The 19,975-nt window shown below is 43.6% G+C and overlaps 1 protein-coding gene across 6 annotated transcripts in view; it reads right to left on the minus strand.

Annotated features, from left to right (window-relative positions):
* The window catches only part of TIMM44 (translocase of inner mitochondrial membrane 44), a 443,715-nt gene that overhangs the window by 93,839 nt on the left and 329,901 nt on the right, over positions 1–19,975 (minus strand). For all 6 annotated transcript variants that reach the window (XM_056572218.1, XM_056572200.1, XM_056572226.1 and 3 more), the window contains exon 12: positions 13,723–13,833. In XM_056572218.1, the coding sequence (XP_056428193.1) occupies positions 13,723–13,833 (111 nt within the window). The remainder of the gene's footprint in view (positions 1–13,722; positions 13,834–19,975) is intronic.

The following is a 19,975-nucleotide window of genomic DNA, read 5'->3' on the forward strand; positions in this document are numbered from 1 at the left end:
CAGTAATACTGGTCATGATGTGGAGATATTACTTGTCCCTTGTATACTGATATTGATAATTTCGATCTCAGTTCACAGTATTTGGTCAGTAACAGTATGACGGTAATATGTATGGGCATAATATTCCTCCTTGTATATTGGTATTATTGCTAATATTGGTCTCAGTATACAGGATTTGGTCAGTAACAGTATGATGGTAATATGTATGGTGATAATTTTCCTCCTTGTATACTGGTATTATTGGTAATATTATCCAAACCCTAGGGCCGTAGCCCAGGGTGCAAAACACCTCTTATTATTCCCCTTATAAAATATAACTTTTATTGTATTCAATAAATAAAAAGTAATCCCAGAAAAAAACACATCATTTAAAATGTATGTGCTGAGAGGGATAATTTCTACAGCAACCTACAATTCCCACTCAAACACAACTTTAAAAACACTATATTTCCGCCTCTACATGTTTTGCCGTCTCCGCAGCGTTTTCAAGAGGCAAGACAGTGGCAATTTAGTGGGTCAATTTGGTTTAATTTATTGGTAAAATTGCTCTCAATATACCGGATTTTCACATATAACCTATTTAAAACATTGCTGCCATTTTTCACTATAAGGGAGTGTTGTGCCATTTTACTTTTTGAATTTGTGGTGGACTTTAATCGGGTCTTGCACGCTGACACCATTTTATTGAAACATTTGGCAAAGTACTGGTGTATTCCTTCTGTGATATATATGTATATATATATATATATATATATATATATATATATATATATATATAGCCACGTAAAGTGATAAGCCTGTGCTCGGTGGCCGTTTGCTGGAACAATGACACAATGCTGTGGGGCTGGTATGCAGTAATTTCCAGGGCTGGTTTTCATCCCCAGTCCGGCCCTGCAATACAATGGGTTATAGTGTGGGTGAACAGGAGATGGATGAGTAGTCACTGACTGCTATACAAACCTGCACTCCGGAGATCTGTCCTTTAGTGCACTGGAGTCGGGCCTGTTGGCTTGAGTTAAATATTCATTGTTGCGGGTCATGTGAATGCACTCACACGACCCGCAACAACGAATATTCAAATCAAGCCTCCAGCGTGCAATCCAGGTGAGATGGAAGCTGATCTTCGGAGGGACAGATCTCCAGAGTGCAGGTACGTATAGCAATCAGTGACCCCCTCATCGGTCTACTGTTCACCCACAATATAACCCAGTGTATTGAGTTAAGTGTGGGTGAACAGGATGACTGTTTTCCTTTAACCCCTTTCCGACCCATGACATACAGTACATGTAAGTTATGGGTCGGGTGGGCAGACATAACACAGGCCCACGGGTTGGGCCTGTATCATAACTGGCAGATGCCTGCTGCTATCAGCAGCTGAAATCTGCAAGTAATGGCAGACATCAGAGATTGCTCTGATGTCCATCATTTAACTGGTCAAATGCCGCTATTCCCTAATGTCTTGTAGCCCCCATCACATAGTCTCGCTGTTGCAAACTACAACTTGTAGTTTAGCCAGGGCCGGTGCAAGGATTTCTGCCTACACAAGCGAAGCTCCATTTTGGCACCCCCCCCCAAACCCCCCCACCCCACCCGGTCGAACTGTCCCCCCACCCCTACCTGTGCATGCTGGGAGTTGTAGTTATGCAACAGCTGGAGGCACACTTTTTCATAGAAAAAATTTGCTGCCAGCTATTGCATAACTACAACCCTCAGCAGACACAGACAGCTAAAGGGCATGCTGGGATTTGTAGTTCTGAAGCAATTGGAGACACAGTATGTGGAAAAACTTCCCTATAGGACCAAAAAAAATTGAAACAACAAAGGCAATAATTGTAAAAAAAAAAAAAAAAAAAAAAATCCCCTAATAAAAGCTTAAATCACTCCCCTTACTCCCCATTTTTCAAAAAATAAGTAAATACAAATAAACCAACATATTTGGTATCACCGCATGCATAAATGTCCAATAAATGAAAATATAAGAATTCCTACGGTCAATGGCATAAACCTTTATTTAACCCCTTAAGGAGTCAGGGTTTTTCTGTTTTAGCATCTTCAATTTTTCTTCTTTAAAAATCATAACTCTTTCAATTTTGCACCTAAAAATCTATATTGTGGCTTATTTTTTGCGCCAACAATTCTACTTTGTAATGACATCAGTCATTTTACCCAAAAATCGACGGCGAAACGGGGAATAAAATAATTGTGCGACAAAATTGAAGAAAAAACACTATTTTGTCATTTTTGGGGGCTTCCATTTCTACACAGTACATTATTCGGTAAAAATGACACCTTATGTTTATTCTGTAGGTCCGTGCAGAGGAGCCGCAGGAGACGTAACTCGTCACAGCCCACAAGACCCGACGCATCACCTGAGCCTGTCGAGCGCAGCCAGGTAAGGAAATATGAAATATAGAAAAAGGAGGAGTCCGGGCCCACAGGCGCCGCTGCTGGTCACTGTTTAAAAGTGGCCGCGGCCGGGCTATCGGGGGGCCCCGATCCGCAACTCAGCAGCCCGCAGGAATGTCCCAAAAAAAAAAAAAAAAGAGGTTAATTTTTCCGTCCCACCCCCGGCTGCGGACCTGCCCGCCCCTAAGTGGCCGCTTGGTCCGCCTGGTGGTTCCGCCGGGCCTGAGTTTAGCAACAGCAAGACTCCAACTGTTCCTAAACTACAACTCTCATCATGGGAGTTGTAGTTTAGGAACAGCAAGATTTCGGTTGTTGCTAAACTGGAGGCTTGCCGTTGCTAAATTACAACTCCCATAATTCCCAAACAGCCAAAGGCTGTCTGGAAATGATGGGGGTGTAGCTTAGCAACAGCTGGAGGCTCCCTGTTTGGAAATGCTGCTTTATGGGCATTATCCCCAGGGGATGGTACCATAAATGTACTATCCAATTTTCTTTGTTTTTTTTCCTTATCATTTCAGAGGACTACTTCGGATTAGTTTGCTTACGTTGATTTGTTTTTTGTTGTTTTTGGTTAACCAGGGCTTGTTTTGGGAGTGTTTGGAATAAAAGTTTTTTAATCATTTTATTTACTTTACATGCTTAGTAGTGAAAGCTGTCTAATTTTTACTTAAAACCTCACGATACATGGCCCCATTCATTCTTTCCTTTACATGGATCAGTCTTCCTGGTCCCTTAGCAGAAATACAGCCCCAAAGCATGATGTTGCCACCCCCATGCTTCACAGTAGGTATAATGTTCGTTGGCTGCAACTCAGCATTCTTTCTCAACCAAACACTACGAGTTGAGTTTTTACCAAAAAGTTCTACTTGGGTTTCATCTGACCATATGACATTCTCCCAATACTCTTCTGGATCATCCAAATGCTCTTTAGCAATCTTCAGATGGGACAGGACATGTACTGGCTTAAGCAGGGGGATACGTCTGGCACTGCATGATTTGAGTTCCTAGTGGCGTAGTGTGTTTCTGATGGTAGGCTTTGTTACTTTGGTCCCAGCTCTCTGCGGGTCATTCACCAGGTCCCCCCCGTGTGGTTCTGGGATTTTTGCTCACCATTTTTGTGATCATTTTGACACCATGGGGTGAGATCTTGCGTGGAGCCCCAGATCGAGGGAGATTATCAGTGGTCTTGTATGTCTTCCATTTTCTAATAATTGATTGATCCCACGGTTGATTTCGTCACACCAAGCTGCTTGCCTATGGCAGATTCAGTCTTCCCAGCCTGGTGCAGGTCTACAATTTTGTTTCTGGTGTCCTTTGACAGCTCTTTGGTCTTGGCCATAGATGAGTTTGGAGTGTGACTGTTTGAGGTTGTGGACAGGTGTCTTTTATACGGATAAGGTTAAACCGGTGCCATTAATACAGGTAACGAGTGGAGGACAGAGGAGACTCTTAAAGAAGAAGTTACAGGTTTGTGAGAGCCAGAAATCTTGCTTGTTTGTAGGTGACCAAATACTTATTTTCCACCATAATTTGCAAATAAATTCTTTAAAAATAAGACAATGTGTCATGCCCACTACCACAACACCACGCCTCCTATTTTCGGCCTACAGTCTCTTTATCACAACTCAGCGCCACCTTAGGACGGGATATGAGGACTGGATATGACAAGTACTTCCTCCTATGCTGCTTTTGTTCCCCAAAAAGGAATAGGTAGGAAAAACCAGGCGACACTGGGTATTTAGCTGGTATATATATATATATATATATATATACCGTATTTATCGGCGTATAACACGCACTTTTTAGGCTAAAATTTTTAGCCTAAAGTCTGTGTGCGTGTTATACGCCGATACACCCCCAGGAAAGGCAGGGGGAGAGAGGCCGTCGCTGCCCGCTTCTCTCCCCCTGCCTTTCCTGGGGTCTAGAGCGCTGCTGTCGGCCCTTCTCACCCCCTGGTTATCGGCGCCGCTGCCCGTTCTGTCCCCCTGACTATCGGTGCCAGCACCGATAGCCAGGGGGAGAGAAGCGGCGCCGACAGCCAGGGGGAGAGAAGGGGCAGCGGCACCCATTGCCGGCGCCGCTGCCCCGTTGCCTCCCCCCATCCCCGGTGGCATAATTACCTGAGTCGGGTCCGCGCTGCTCCAGGCCTCCGGCGTGCGTCCCCGGCGTCGTTGCTATGCGCTGAACGGCGCGGCGCATGACGTCAGTGCGCCGCGCCGTGCATAGCAACGACGCTGGGGACGCACGACGGAGGCCTGCAGCAGCGCGGACCCGACTCAGGTAATTATGCCATCGGGGATGGGGGGAGGCAACGGGGCAGCGGCGCCGGCAATGGGTGCCGCTGCCCCTTCTCTCCCCCTGGCGCCGATAACCAGGGGGTGAGAAGGGCCGACAGCAGCGCTCTAGACCCCAGGAAAGGTAGGGGGAGAGAAGCGGGCAGCGACGGCCTCTCTCCCCCTGCCTTTCCTGGGGGTATATCGGGGTATACACGCGCACACACGCACCCTCATTTTACCATGGATATTTGGGTAAAAAACTTTTTTTACCCAAATATCCTTGGCAAAATGAGGGTGCGTGTTATAGGCCGGTGCGTGGTATACCCCGATAAATACGGTATATATATCTATCAAGGATGTGGAAATAAAATTTAAAAAAAAATACATGTCCAAGGCACTAAAGCGGAACACAATCTACTTGTCCCTCAAGAAAATCCACTTGTCCCGGTAGATAAAATAATTTTGACCAAAATAGTACGATCCCCCCCACTAGACCACCAGGGATGGATATAAGATCCTTTAGACACTACCGTCAACTTTGACAGCGGTGATCTAATGGTTTAATAGCGGCCACGGTGATCGCAGTATGCCAGACTATTAGCGGCGGGAGAGCTGTAGCTCCTTTTACGCCCGAGGCAACCACAGAAAAGTCTTGATGTAACTTTTTGATCACCATTAAAAATTTCTCATAAGAAGCGACCAAAAATGAACAATTCTGGACTATTCTTTTACATTTACACCGTTCACCGTACGGTTTAATTAACATTATATTTTAATAGCCTGGACATTTCCACATGCAGAGACACCACTTATGTTTATTTTTGTACATTATTTTTATTTAAAGAAAATTGGAAACTTATTAAGAAAGGGGCTTATTCACATGTATACGCCCTTTTTAAAATATTTTAATCACTAATTTTCAGTCTCAATAGGGACTTGTGTGTTACTGGGGGGTGTTTTGCTTCTCCAGTTAATGTGCTGCATTTTGTGTCAGAAAATGCTGGAAGTTGCATTTAGTTACTACAACACCCAGCATGCCCTGATGCAGCCTATGGTTCTGTGGGTGTTGCAGCATGTTGCACTGTATAGTAGTACAGTTAAGGTTATTGTGTAACATGCTGGGAGTTGTAGTTTTGGTTTGTGTCAGCTGCAGAGCCATAGTCTGTGTCAGGGAATACTGGGGATTGCAGTTAGTAACTACAACACCCAGCATGCCCTGAAGCAGCCTATGGCTCTGCAGCTGACCCGAACCAAAACTACAACTCCCAGCATGTTGCACTTTATAGTTCTATAGTTCAGGTTATGGTGTAACATGCTGGGAGTTGTAGTTTTGGTTCGGGCGTGTTTGCGTGCATCCGTGGGGCTCTTGGTTTGCGGGTGAGTATGAAGTGGGCGGGATTCTGGGCGTGCAATTCAGTGCAGGTGGCCAGAAGCCACTAAAAATAAATAAAATTAGATGGCACCATCATACATTACATACGCACATCACAGATACATCATACACATATACACTCACACCATACATATGCACACATCATACATACACCCGCCACTGCCCCCCCACATCATATATTACATATACACATCACACAGACATCATAAACACATCACACATAGACTCACACCATACATACACCGCTGCCCACCCCACATCATACATCACATACATACACACATCACACAGACATCATACACACATTATCCATTACATATACATCACACACAGAGACATCATACACACATTATACATTGCATACACATCATACACAGACAGAATCATACACACATCACACAGACAGACATCATACACACATTATACATTACATACACATCACACAGACAGACATCATACACACATCATACACACATCATACATTACATACACATCACACAAAGACAGACTTCATACACACATTATACATTACATACACATCACACATAGACAGACATTATACACACATCATACATTACATACACATCACACACAGACATTATACACACATCATACATTACATACACATCACACACAGACATTATACACACATCACACATCCACTCACACTCTACATATACAACCACCCTTCCTGTCGCCTGCATTCTCTGCCTCCTCACCTGAGCCGGCCATGACTGGACATCAGAGCCAGGGATGTGGAAATTATATAGCCCGACGCCCGGGACATGCAGTTTTGAGCACCGGGCAGGTGGATTCTTCCAGCATTTAGCCCGGCTTCGGGCAAGCAGCGCTAAATGCCGGAAGAATTTTAAATGTGTGCGCAGCGTGTATTGTACCTGCGGCATCCTTCCTGAAGCAGTGCGCACTATCCATGATGTCATAGGAAGCGCAGGACGCCGGGACGCATAGGCAGCGGCGTGACGCTGACGTCCCGTGCGGTGCCTGGGGTGACGTCACTTGACGCGCGCATCGTGCATCGCGTATCCCCCGGCCCGCGCATTGTGCATCCCCCGGCCCGAAAGCAAGGTCCTGCGATCTTTACAGGCAGCAGTAAGTGTAAAACGTCCAGAGATATTTTTAAGGGGGTATAATTGTTTAAATAGGAACCCTACCTGGGTGATCATGTATATCTGGGGGCCTGTACACCAATTGGGAACCCCTATCTCTTCATCAGGTCGGGCTCCAGCTGTTGCAAAACTACAACTCCCAGCATGCCCAGATAGCCATTGGCTGTCCGAGCATGCTGGGAGTTGTAGTTTTGCAACAGCTGGAGGCTTCCTGGTTGGAGAAACAGCGCTATACTGGCTGCACAGTGTTTCCCAATCAGGTGGTGCCTCCAGCTGTTGCAAAACTACAACTCCCAGCATGCTCAGACAGCCAATGGCTGTCTGGGCATGCTGGGAGTTGTAGTTTTGCAACAGCTGGAGGCTTCCTGGTTGGAGAAACAGCGGTATACTGTCTGCACAGTGTTTCCCAACCAGGTGGTGCCTCCAGCAGTTGCAAAACTACAACTCCCAGCATGCTCGGACAGCCAATGGCTGTCTGGGCATGCTGGGAGTTGTAGTTTTGCAACAGCTGGAGGCTCCCTGGTTGGAGAAACAGCGGTATACTGGTTGCACAGAGTGTCACAGCTCACTCCCCCACTGTGACACACAGGTCCCAGCACATAGAAGATGCCCTATTATCCTTATGTGCGGGCGGTGAAAATTTTATATATAAAATTACCATTATTCAGTATGAACAGGTATACCGCCCAGCTCTAGGGGTCATATATATCTGGGGACCTGTACACCTATTGGGAATCCCTATCTCATCATCAGGTGGGGCTCCCCAGTAGATAGACAGGCCCCCGATAGATATGACCCCCATCAGTGATGGGGGTTATATATATATATATATATATATATCTGGGGCCTATAGATTTACTGGGGTGCCCTACCTGATGGGGGTCATATATATATATATATCAGGCCTATATATGTACTAGGGAGCCCTACCTGATGATCAGATAGGGGGTTCCCAATAGGTCTGTCTTCGTATAGGGGAGACACATTATCTAGGACATTATTTACCTTCCTACTTCCTAGGGGGACAAGCTACCTATCTAATTGAGGAATATAACCTACACTCTAACTGTAATGGGCACAAAAGGGGGTACTGTACTTTATGGGACATCATGGGCCACATTACCATTTTGGGCTTTATGTATGGGAAATTTGTGTAGGTTGGGGAAGATACAGAAAAGTACAGAGCCTAAATATTTGTGTGGCAGATTCTGAAAATGCAAGTTTTAGATTGTTTAACATTAGAGAAAGTGGGTAACTTGCGAAATGATTCATCAGCCTCTCCTTGCAGGTCAGCCAGCTTTTATGCTGAACACGAACTTTGTGCATAGGAATTTGTGTTAACCTAAGCAACAATAAAGATTTTACATTGGTACGTGCGGTTTCCTTTTTTTTTTTTCATATTCTTTGGTACCGCCAGCAGAATGCAGTACAGCTGCTTTAACTAGCCTCTTACTGATGGTGCTCAGCACAATAGTGTAGTTGCACTTCAAATCTTCCAAACAGGTAGAATAATTGCGGCACTCACCAGCTTTTTTCAGGCTTCTTTATTAGAGTGTGGGTGCATCAGCAGGTACACATACAGAGCTCTGCTCTGTATGTGTACCTGCTGATGCACCCACACTTGAATAAAGAAGCCTGAAAAAAGCCGGTGAGTGCCGCAATTATTCTACCTGTTTGGAAGATTTATTTGAAATGTGTTGTCATTTACTTGTCACAGTGATGCCTGCCTAGCTTTCTTTTCATAATCCAGCATTTGTTGGTAACAGTCACAGTTTGTTGGTAATGGTAGGATTTCTGGTGTAGCTGTATAATTTGGGCTTTGGTAACATTTGGTAATGTTAGTCTTTGTATAATGACTAAACAAAATATACAGTATGTGCCTGTTGTAACAGTATGATATATGACATTTGGGACCCCACTTTTAATTTTGCTTAGGGTCACACTTAGTATAAAACTTCCTGTGCGTGCAGCGTCTGCATAATGTTGCACACACAGAAATTACAGAAGAAGGAGCGTATGAAGCTGAAGGGGAACGATGGAGGGGTAAGTGGTGGTTTTTATTTTATTTTATTTTTGTCATTTTTTCAGGGAAGGAAAAGGTGAGGAATATTGAGTAGATATAAGCGAATAGAAATCCAGGTCTTCAGCAGTACAGGTTTTAACAACAGCTTTGGTGACCGCTGATTGATTATGTCATCTCAAAGTCTTCTTAATTTTGGATTCAAAAGAACAAATAAACAAGATGCAGGCAATGTGTCTCAAAGCCCCAGTCCCTGTGAGAGCAGAAGCCAAGATTCTACTCCTACTCCTAGTTCTGTGTCAAAAGACAAAAAGTATGACACAGACAAGAGAAAGAGAGCTTTTAAATCTCACTGGAAAGATTCGTGGCCATGGCTTGTTTTAAAGGAGATCCAAGGGGAAGAAAAGATGTACTGTGAAATTTGCCTAAAATACCCTACTATAGCAATGAGATGCTCTGGATCAGGAAGGAATGCATTTGTAACTGGCTGTGATAAATTTCGTGTTGAGCCAATCAAGGCACATGAAACAAGCAAAGCTCACTTGGAATGCTGTTCCTGGTTTAAGCAAGAAAATAAAAAAGCACTTGTGCAGTCTGAGGCATCAACAAGTACAGCATCTAGTACCAGTTCTGCAGTTCAGTCCGTGCCCAATATTATTACAACCTTACAAAAACTCAAGGAGGTAGAAAGGAATAGGCTAATGATTTTATTTAATAATGCCTACCTAATTGCAAAACTAGGAAAGCCTCTTTCAGATATGGATATGCTGTGCCGAGCAATGAAAAAGGCTGGTGTGGACCTAGGAAAAAAACTACACTAACCGTGAGAAGGCTTCAGAATTCATTAGATGTGAGGCGGAAGTAATTCGACAGGACATCAAACAGATAGTCCAGAATTCAAGGTTTATCTGTATTGTTGCAGATGGCAGCACAGATAATGCCATCATTGAACAGGAAAGTGTGCTGATCAGGGTTGTTAATGAAGGGAAATCTTATACAGCATTTATAGACCTTGTACCAGTGGAGCATGCACATGCTACAGGTGTGCTGAATGCAATTGTTAAGGGTATAAAGTTGTCTTTAAATATGCTGCATCTGAGGTCTCCAGAACAGCCTGGACCAACACTTATATCGGTAAACTTTGATGGTGCAGCTGTAATGATGGGTTCAAAGGGTGGCGTAGCAGCACTGATAAAAAACGACATTCCATTTTTGCTGCCTGTACACTGTGTAGCACATAAGCTTCAGCTGGGGATTCTAGATGCTGTAAAGAATACTCCTTATATTATTTGTTTTGAAGAAACTTTAAAATGGGTTTTTAAATTTTATTGGAATAGCCCTAAAAGGAGAAGAGATGCAAAAGAAAATCGCAAATGTTATTGAAGAAAGCTTTGCTCACTTCAGTGACATTAAGCAAGTGAGATGGGTTTCTAGTAAAAGAAGAGCCATAAAAGCAATGCAGCAAAACTTGCAAACTGTTGTTTTGCATCTTGGTCAGGTTGGTGCTGGGACAGATGAGTCTTCAGCTAAAGCAAGAAAATATTTGAAATCCATCACAAATGTAAATTTTCTCTCTACCCTATATGTTTTGAGAGATATTCTTGAGCCTGTATCTCAGCTGTCAGAATTTTTTCAATCTAATGACCTTTTGTTACTAGACGTTAAGCCTGCTGTTGAAAGATGTGTGTTAAGACTAGTGGGTTTGAAGTTGGAGCGGGGTGAAAACATGAAGAAGTTTTTTATACTGTACCACCCTGAGGAGAGGAAATTTGGAGATCTAACTACTGAAGGGTGGGAGATTGAATTGTCAGGCCATTGCCCACCAGCTGCTAGCGTATGTAATGCGCAGCTCATTACAAACATTATTAGTTACATTGATGAAAGATTCTCAGTCTTTGATTCTATGCCATCCCGTGGATTCCAAGTCTTTGACTACACAACATGGCCAGAAGGCAGAGAGGAACTATATGCATATGGCAGAGCTGACCTTGAGGAATTGATTAGTTTTTTTAGTATTATTTTCTCATCTGAGGAAAAGGCAGCTATTCTTAATGAATTTTGTGGACTTAAGACACACATGAAAAATTTCAAAGATAAAAATATAACCATTTTGCCTGCATACTCCTCTGTGTTATCAACAAAGCCATCGACCCTGTGTAATATATTGAAAGTTGTGGAGATGATGTTTACAATAAGTGTTTCCACAGCAGAGGCAGAACGGGTGTTTTCTGCTATGAATATAGTTAAAAATCCACTTCGAACAAGACTTCAGCAGGGTATATTGCAGGACTTAATGCTCATTAAAATGGGAGGACCTGAATTTGAGGAATATGACCCCAGCAGAGCTATTCAGTACTGGCTAACATGTGGTGGAACCAGGCATGTGGGTGGGCATAAGAGACCTCATGAGCTTGACACTGATTGAAGTCAACCTGTTATGACAGCAGAATCATATCCTTGAAGAGCAGAAGAAGCGTCTGTTAAAGCACTTTCCCCTGTACCTGTGTGTTAGTTATCTAATAAAACCAAGCAGGTCCAAGAAAAAAAATGGCCTTATGAGGTTGATTGTTAATATTTTATTTGTTTCAAATTTGAGTGCATTAAAGTGTTTTTTAGGTCTGTTTTAAGTTTCTATTAATAAAAGACCTCATTTATATACTATTTTGGTTGAAATTATTTTTGCGGTGCAGGACAAGTAGATTGACACAAGGGACAAGTAGATTGGGCTCCATTTTAGTCCCTTGGACAAGTAGTTTTTTTTTAAATTTCCACACCCCTGAGAGCTGTAGTCAGTCCCGGCCGGTGTGAGGTTGCATGGGTTTGAAAATCTCACCTCACACCAGACGTCCTCTCCCCTCCCCCCCCCCCTGCCCGTGCAAACATGCAACCTCCCCGTGGTGGATTAGTTCCTATGGAGACAGAGCAGGGGGAGGGGGAGGGATAGAGCTGTGAGCGGGGGAGGGGAGGAGCTGTGTGCCGAGCTGTTGACATCCTTTCTCTCCCTGTCTTCTTGTGTTATGTGTAGCTGCGTCCTCCATCCTCCGGGAGGATTAGATAAGGGGGCGTGGCTCAATTATGTAATGCGAACATGAAACCTCGGGCTCTGCGGTCAGCTGGGGCCCGTCACCGCCCCCTCCATACACTCAGAGCCGGTGTGAGGTGTGTGTGAGGTGTAGACTTGCATCCGCTCCTGCGCCTCACACCGGCAGTAAAGAAAATCAAGGGGGAAGTCGGTCTGTCCCTGCTAGCCCGATACAGGGCTAAATCTATAAACAATTCACCTGCCCGGCGCCCAAAACTACTTGTCCCGGGCGTCGAGCGATAGGATTTCCACATTCCTGTATATATATATATATATATATATATACACATACATACATACACACACAGTGGTCCCTCAAGGTACAATATGTATTAGTTCCAGGACTACCATGGCATGTTGAAACTATTGACCATAACGCTATGGAAACCTGGTAATGTCATCCAAAAATAGGAAAAAGTGAGGATTAAAGAAAAATAAGTAGATAACTATTACAGATAAAGCAAGTCCTTACATATAAAAGTAAGAAATCTGCTGGAAGCTGTAAATCACTGTCTATGTAGAGGACAGGATCTTCTTCAGGGTCCTGTACAGCACACACAATGTCCCAAAAAAAGTAAAATAGAGCGGCCCTTATCTGATGTCCAAAGGAGCAGCTAACTGTAGCATAGGTAAAGAGTAGCACAGAACATGTAATACCTCCCTGTACTGTAGGGAGGCGCTACCAGACAGTCAGTCAGTGCATGCACTTCAGTAATACAGGTGTTTTACCAGTAAAATGCCCATTTTGATTGGTCAGTTCTTCCGGATATTGACACATTTCACAGACCTGGACTGTCTGTAGCATTGTATGTTGAATCTGGTCTCAAGTTACAATGGTCCAGAAAAGACCATTGTATATTGAAACTATTATATGTTGAGGCCATCGTAAGTTGAGGGATCACTGTATATATATTTTTTATATCTGTGTGTGTGTGTGTATATATATGTATATATATATATATATATATATATATATATATATCACAATTTTTTTTCACAACAGCGATTTTAGGGCAGACAAGTGTGTTACAAAGTGGTATTCTAAAGAGATTTATTGTTTTTTGCAATGAGCAAACTGTATCAACCCCCTGATATAGTATGATAAATATGTCACATATAAGCAAAACAAAAGCAAAAAAAAATAATGCATTCAGAACTTGCTTACCAAAGAAACAATGATAAATGTCCCTTAGAGTATGTAATGTTTTAACAGAACAGAATTTTTTTCCTGTATTGCCTTGGTTTGTTTAACTTTGCTCTGTTCTCTCATGCATAATAGTTTTATTTGGACACATTACAAAATACCTATTTCTGCCTGAGGTAAGTAAACTTATAAACACATCTGTAAAGAATTCAAAAGCTGTGCACTACATTTCAAATAAGATATCATATACACATCTTTACAATGTTATACTTGCCTTATCTCCTTCAACAATCTCCCCTTTTTGATTTTTTAAAACCATAACAAGCTGAGCCTGAAAGGTTATGATAAGTACTGGACCTTGCTCCATCATCTTTCCCATTGCAAGCTAGTGGGAACAAATAAACAGTATTAGAAAGAAAACAAAAAGATTCAAGTCAATAGCAATGCTGCACTATTTATTTAAAATAATGTCTATTTAATAAGTAACTATTAGCCACTTCCCTTCCAGATTGTAAACATTTGGCCACTTTACCACTAACTTATTTTATGATAATTTTACTTGTTTGTTCTCATAGGTTACAAATTTGAAACTGCTTTTTATAAGAATCTGGAATTAATGGCAGGGCTCTAGCAGTGCTTCTCCTTACACAAAGGCAGAGGTAGCAGTCCTGCTGCTGAGTTTTTGCCCACCTACGGCCTCCTCCACATCTCCTGATGTACTAGCCTGTCTCCTGGTAGCACCTCCATGCTCTGGACACTACGCTGACGGACACAGCAAACCTTCTTGCCACAGCTCCCATTGATGTGCCATCCTGGATGAGCTGCACTACCTGAGCCACTTGTGTGAGTTGTAGACTCTGTCTCATGCTACCATTAGAGTGAAAGCAGCGCCAGCATTTAAAAATGAGCAAAACATCAGCCAGGAAGCATAGGACATGAGAAGTGGTCTGTGGTCACCACCTGCAGAACCACTCCTTTATCTGGATGTTTTGCTAATTGCCTATAATTTTTACCTGTTGTCTATTACATTTGCACAACAGCATGTGAAATTGATTGCCTATCAGTGTTGCTTCCTGAATGGACAGTGTGATTTCACAGAAGTGTGACTGACTTGGAGTTACATTGTGTTGTTTAAGTGATCCCTTTATTTTATTGAGCAGTGTATTTGTCTAAATATCATTCTTTCGCTATATACAGAAGTTTCCCTCTTTCAGCTGTCACTTACAGGCAGGAAATGAGAGAAAAACGTAATTCTCAAATCCCCCTTGTCTTGGTGTAAACCCCTCACTGAGACTAGCCCCACCCTTCAGGATAACACCACCTGATTTCTGTTTGGTCTAGTGCTCTGGCTGTACAGCCACACATCTCCTCGCCCTCTCCGCCCTGTTGTGAGAGCTTGTGAGCTGTGAGAGAAAAGCAATGAAGATTCTCAGTCACAGCTGAGCACATAGCTGCTGTTTTTCTGCTGAATAAGCTGCCATTCAGAGCACAGCATGATTTATTGCTGGGGGAAGGATAGCCTGAAAGAAAAGACATGTACAGTGTGTGAGATGCAGTGCAAGCCTGCACACAGATAGTGAAAGCAGTTGGCTGGCAGCCATTACGCACTGACTTCTGGGAGTTGTAGTCTGTGCTGCAAACAAGAAAAAAGTATTTAGGAGACATCAGGGGGCAAAGGAGCTGCCAAAACCACATCAATAACTACAGGGGACACAGAACAGGTATTGTGGTGGCTTTGGGGCATTTTTTATTTTTCTACCCCTTTAATAAAGATGATTTAACCCCTCCCCTAATAAAAGTTTGAATAAACCCCCTTTTCCCATAAAAAAACTGTAAATGAAAATAAAGATGTATTGCTGCATGCGTAGTTGTCTGAAATATAAAAATATATTGTTAATTAAACCGCATGGTCAATGGCGTACGCACAGAAAAAATTCCAAAGTCCAAAATAGTGTATTTTTGGTTACTTTTTATACCATAATAAATTAATAAAAAGCGATCAAAAAGTCAGATCAAAACAAAAATGGTACTGATAAAAATGTCAGATCACGGCGCAAAAAGTTAGCCCTCATACTTGTACGCGGAAAAATAAAAAAATTATAGGGGTCAGAAGATGACAGTTTCAAACATATTAATTTTCACGCATGTAGTTATGATTTTTTCCAAAAGTAAGACAAAATCAAACCTATATAGGTAGGGTATCATTTTAATCGTATGGACATACAGAATAAAGATATGGTAATTTTCACAAAAAATTTACTGCGTAGAAACAGAAGCCCCCAAAATTTGCAAAATGGCAGTTTTTCTTCAATTTTGTTGCACATGATTTTCTTTTTGGTTTTGCTGTAAATTTTTTGGTAAAATGACTAATGTCATTACAAAGTAGAATTGGTGGAGCAAAAAATAAGCCATTGTATAGATTTTTAGGTGAAAAATTTAAAGGGTTATGATTTTCAAAAAAGGTAAGGAGGAAAAACTAAATGCAAAAATGGAAAAACGCTCTGTCCTCAAGGGGTTAAAAAAAGAGGTGCCGTTTTCAGGTGTTCTATTATGGGATAAATGGGAGGATGGGGAGAAGGTAAGGGTACAGGTAAGTAGAGAAGGGAAAAAAGGGAGTGGGGAGGAGGAAAGGTAAAGAAGGGTGTGGGGGAAAGGAAATTGAAAAGAATCAAGAGGAGAAAAAAAAGGTATCACAAGTAAACAGTATTATCAGCCCATAATGTGGTAAAAATTGGCAGTATTTATTTAGTGTATAAAATGGTGGGACCACCCACCAAGACACCTATTACAATAAAAAATGTAAAAATACTATTTCTTTTATAAAAATTTCATAAAACAAACATGCAGAATATTCCCTTAGAGATTGTGATGTTCGAAGAAGTGGGTTGGTGACTTCCCATGTAATTCTTAATGTTGCAATATTACTGCTGTACAGTATATAATGTTTGTCACTATGTGAGCGCTATGTGCTCTAAAGTAGGCAACTAGATCCTGCTGGTCAGTCAAGTATGTTCCTATGTAACAGGTATTTGAGCAAGCAAACAAAGAGAAACAATAACTGCTATCCAATAATAATAATATACAAGTAATGTTACTATGTAACCAATGATTTGAGAACTAGGTACTCCCTGTAAATGGAAAGGCAGACAGGGAGAAAAGCAATAATCAAAGCAATAGTCAATGGGACTGCTGTGCAGTCAGTGGCATCTTGCTATAGTTCCAATAGAAATGCCCAAATATGCTCTCCTGTAGAGGGAAAAAGCACTATATTGTCCTGTGGTATAGGACAGGCAGAGTGCGGCTGTGACCAAGCACTCCTGTGAAAAGAAATGTTAACGGGAAGATAGGCGATGCTGGTCTCTGGCCAGTGACAAGTCCCATGGAGGAACACAAGTACAGTGGAGACAATGTCCTGCTCGCCCGATCTGATGGCTTGTTTGGGAGCTTCTAGCTGTGGGGTGCCACTGTGGACAGCTCCCCAGCAGTGAGCTCTCAGTCAGACAGTGCTGTCTAGCGATGCCGCTGTCCTTAGTGTTGGAGCGAGCGCTCAGGGATGAGAGTGCCAATGCTGTTTTTGGATGAGAGATGAGCCACGGGTCCTGCCGTGCTTAGTAACAATGTGGATGGTGGGGATTGCAGTCTGATATAAGGCTATATTTCAGTAGCTCCACTCCTTTCTTCAGTAGCTAGATTCTAGAAGGAGTAGTGCTCCTTTTATACAGTAATTGGAATGGGTCTGATCAAGGAAAAGGTGGAAACGGATTATATGGCAGACAGGAGGCTCATATCATATTCCTTCTTTAATTTGCTCAATAGCAGAAAGAAAAAATGCAAATAACAATAACCTTCAGAAGAAAAAAGCTGGTGTAAGATCACCTAGCAACCCTATGTGACTCTCCCCTTTACACTCCACCAATCACATCACAGTCTGCCCCATATAAACTGGCTGCAGCTCCGCCTCCTCCTCTTTCTTTCTGCTCAGTAGCAGCGACAGGACACATAAGTGACTCCTCTGTAGGATTTGTTCTATATAATATTTGGGAGTCCTTTGTGACCTTCGGTTGTTATAGGGATTTCACTCAGCCCAGTTTCCCTGATACACCTCTTATTACCTGTATCTGCCAGCACCTTTTCCCGATTCTATTTTTCCTTCCTAGTTGTCTCGTGTCCCGCCTGGAATGCTTCCCCGCTTCTGCGTACTTTACCTGGTTTCCCCCTGTAAATGCAGGCCTTCGCCATTGTTGTGACGTCGGCCTTCTTCTTCGGGGTGGGTCTCGCGGGACTTGCTGCGCGTGTCTCGTGAACGCTCGTGTGGGCATAGTCCCGCGAGATGTGTGACGCACTGTGCGACCTATTTTTCTAGGCCGGGCTAGTGCGGCTACTTTCCGCAGTCGTCGTCGGGGATCCAGGTCCTGTGCCATGGGTTATTGGCAACAGCAGGGTGCTTAGCCACTGCTGTTGTGCTGTAGTATATACTTAATTCCTTGTGGTCTAGACAGGAACAGGGTGATATCCACATACCCTGGCTCCTGTGGGATATCCATTACTGTGTTCCTAGTTTACTGTTCAAGTGTATATCACATGATTAAAGGTTAACACTGCTCTTTCCCCAGTGTTCTCTCCACAGCCCTGAATCCCAATCGGTGATCCCATTGTTGTCTCATCACTCATACAAATATATATCCCTACTAAGTGTGTACACAATGTCGGAAAGAAAGACGGAAATTTCCCTTGAAGACGCCCCCTTATTAGTGCAGGAGGCGGACTTTTTCTCCGCTGATATGATTCAGCAAATGGTGAATCGGTCTGTACACTCCACTTTAGCCTCAGCCATGTCCTCCATGAACGAGAACATATCTAGGTCGTTGTCCAGGTCTGGGATAGGTGGGCGTTGCCCGCCACAACACAGCCCACCCCGCACGTGGCATCTCAGGCCTCCGTCCTTCCCAGACCTGGTAAGTCTGACCAGAAGAGACGACATGTTTCAGACAATACGACCTATCCTGCTTGTCCTCAGTGCCTCCTGAGGATAATTCTGCTTTGAGCGCTAGACCCTTTGCCTGCGAGTAGGATATTGCTGGCCGGACCTCACGTTCCTCCAAACGGAACAAGCCGGACTCGTTTGTGGGCGAGTCAGATACAGACTCCGAGGTTGACTCAGACTTGTCTAATGTTGATGTTTTTAGTAGCGGAGAGGAGGAGGAGTTTGTGCAGGATGCTGTCGCACCTTCTAGGTGTGCTTCCTCGTCCAGGAATCCCTCAGGAGCCATTCTGGACTCGCAAGGGGTTCCTTATTTCAACCCGGATGACATTGAGCACCCACGCTTAGGGGAATGGGCACCTCTTCCGCAAGTGTCCAAATACATTGAATCTTGGTTGCGCAAATCTCTAGATCGGGGCAACCCCAATAAATTGAGGGTGGAATGCCCCAGGCCCTCCATTGCCAATAAGGGGGCTATGATGCCTTAGCTGGATCATATACTCGTTAAATACCTTGTTAAATCCAGCAAAAACCCAAGGAAGGGTGTAGACAGGTTGTTTAAGTCCGTACAAGACAAACTTTTGGATGTCTTGTGTCCACTGACCAAGATTTTAAATTTGGCGGAACAGGCGGTCGCCTCTGGTGAACCAGTCAATGCTTATGTACTGAGGGGATGGGCATTGCGTGCGACACTGCCATGTCGGCGGAGCGCCACCGGTCTGTACTCATGCGGCTGGACCCACAACTGACACACTTGGCCACTGAGGAACCAAGCCCCTCGGCTGATGGCCTTCTTTTTGGTAAATCGTTCATTAAGAACATTAATACGTTTGTCGGATTGTTCTCTAGTCTGGACAAAGCCCAGACCTCCCTGAAGAAATTGTTGCAGGGCAAGGTTTTCTGCAAGGCTGGAAGGGGTAGGGGTCACCCTTCCGGCCACGGGTCCTACTATAGACCCTATAACAGGGGGCAAGTTCAGTACGCCCACGATAGACAATAGTACTTTCCAGTCCCTACACCTCAGCCTGTCACACCCTTCTTTCCGTTCTGGGGTCGTCCCTGGAGAGCGAGAGGAGCTGCACGTGGATTGCCGAAAGCTAGAGGCGCAGGTGAGATTTTTAGCTCTGGTCTTTCCGGAGATCCCAGTGGGGGGCAGACTGGGGTATTTTACCCAGGCTTGGTCCCTGATTACATCAGACCCTTGGGTTCTTCAAGTGGTGTCCGGCTATTGCATAGAGTTCTTGTCTCCACCCGAACAGGTCCTATGGCCCAAGGTGATACAGTTCTCGAATTCAGACAAAGATCTGATTTGCTCAGAACTGAAAGTTGAGTCTAAAGAACACCATAAAAGAGGTACCCTAGGAACAACCGGGGTTTGTAAGCAACATCTTTTTGGTCAAAAAGAAAGACGGAGGGCACAGGCCTGAGATAAATTTACGCCTAAACGAATGTGTGGTGTATCCTCATTTTAAGATGGAGAGGATCCATTTGCTCAGGGATCTTCTCCTGCTGGGAGACTGGCTGGCGAAGATAGACCTGAAGGATG

Source organism: Hyla sarda, chromosome 1 (genome assembly GCF_029499605.1).
Source record: "Hyla sarda isolate aHylSar1 chromosome 1, aHylSar1.hap1, whole genome shotgun sequence".
In the NCBI taxonomy this organism is placed as follows: Eukaryota; Metazoa; Chordata; class Amphibia; order Anura; family Hylidae; genus Hyla; species Hyla sarda.